Consider the following 1,518-nt stretch of genomic DNA (forward strand, 5'->3'; position numbering starts at 1 on the left):
TTCCTTGTAAACTATTAAGTTATGTGAGCACTTCTATATGTGATTTTTATTATCTCAAGAGAGGGTTTTAACTGGCTGCAGCTGTTGTCCTAGCATCTCTCTAGATCATGTGATCAACCACTATTAGATTCTTTGTAGATAGCTCTGCCAATACAATGTTCAACTATTCTACATAAACACATTCATCACAACAAAGCAGATGCTTTTTAAAGAGAGAGAAAGTTTGATTTCAAGTCACTGTTAAAGCATATTTCAGCCTTCTTTAATAAAAATCAATTTTCGTGACTGTCTCAAGACAATGGAAGCCAGTATTAAGATTAACATGATCAGAGCGGGCATCAACTGAGTTGTGAGTGCCTGCTTACGTTACTACTATATCTATAGTTGGAAGCTAAGATACAGGAAAGACCTGGTTTACAACAAAAAAACGGCACTCTACGAACAGCGACAAGACATGGTTTCCGACTTTTCGATTTCAAATAGCTGTGCATTCCGATCATTCGAATTTTGGTTTGAAATCCCGCCTCAAGGATATATCATCTTCCCTTCCTTCGTCGGAAGCGGAATCTCACACAATCTTCACTATCAGACTCCCTTGCATCTCGAGTATCTCGGGGCCGCTTACCAATGCTTGCAGGCCGAGTGGGTGACTTGCTTTGGGTAATAATGCGCCGTGAAGGGCTCGGAGTTTCCTCATTCCTTCCAATCGTAGTATGATGTCGGGCCCTGGGTTGGCTCGTACTCCAGTATGCCCCCCCAAGACCAAAGTCCTTCCTCTTAACCTCTTCCAGGGGCACGATCACAGGCTGAACCGTGCGAGGGATTGAACAGCCATGTCCCTTTCGGCGGAATTTTTTGAAGTTCTTTCGGCCATTCCAGCGCTGATCGTATCGAACACTATCGGCCGGGTCTATTTGTTCGCGAGACATGACTGGCACCACCATCTCTTCAACAATCGCAAGGTTCCGCAATCGTCCGATATCCACGCTTTCGGTCATCGCACGGAAGGACGCAACTTCTTGTTCCCGCCGCTGCATCGCTGCTTCATCAACAGCCTTACGACTTTGCCGGGCGGCCTCCATTACATTCAGTTTCGCTTTCTTGGGCTTTTGCGAGCTTTCAAGCGCAGGAGTCGATTTTATTCGTTTCCGACTTCCAGCAAGGTGTACTTTCATCGCAGCAGCGCCCGGGAGGAGTTTTGAGACCATATCCTCGCCCTCGGACACCGAGAAACCTGTCTGAGATTGGTCCGGTAACGACTCCGTAATCATTGCCTAAGAAAGCGTTAATGGCCACTTAATAAACAATTAAATTGGGAAACACGCGCACTTGAGAGGCTTGGTTCTGATCCATCACCCTGCTCCCAAGTATACACCGGGAATAGAATCCATGTCAAAACCCGTCATCGAATGTTTTGGAACTTTGCTGACAAATGTTCCGTGTACGGGAACCTTTTTGGTGGGTGGCTAGCACCCTGCGGGTCGGTTAAATCCATTGGAACGGGCTCATCCTCATTTA

The 1,518-nt window shown here is 46.4% G+C and overlaps 1 protein-coding gene across 1 annotated transcript; it reads right to left on the minus strand.

Moving 5' to 3' along the window:
* Nucleotides 1–94: 94 nt before the first annotated feature.
* Nucleotides 95–1,515, minus strand: BDBG_17854 (uncharacterized protein). Its single transcript, XM_031725483.1, has 2 exons — nt 1,330–1,515; nt 95–1,274 (listed from the first exon to the last, which is right to left on the minus strand). The coding sequence occupies exons 1-2, from the start codon at nt 1,351–1,353 to the stop codon at nt 537–539; spliced, it is 762 nt and encodes a 253-aa protein (XP_031580997.1). The 5' UTR covers nt 1,354–1,515; the 3' UTR covers nt 95–536.
* Between the last annotated feature and the right edge of the window lie 3 nt (nt 1,516–1,518).

The sequence above is a fragment of the Blastomyces gilchristii genome (genome assembly GCF_000003855.2).
Source record: "Blastomyces gilchristii SLH14081 genomic scaffold supercont1.28, whole genome shotgun sequence".
Taxonomy (NCBI): domain Eukaryota; kingdom Fungi; phylum Ascomycota; class Eurotiomycetes; order Onygenales; family Ajellomycetaceae; genus Blastomyces; species Blastomyces gilchristii.

Excerpts from the sequence above, each read along its gene's own strand:
- BDBG_17854 (XM_031725483.1), bottom strand. The coding sequence starts at position 1,353 with ATGGATCAGAACCAAGCCTCTCAA. Across the intron at positions 1,275-1,329 it reads ATCAGAACCAAGCCTCTCAA|GCAATGATTACGGAGTCGTT; the intron begins GTGCGCGTGTTT and ends ACGCTTTCTTAG.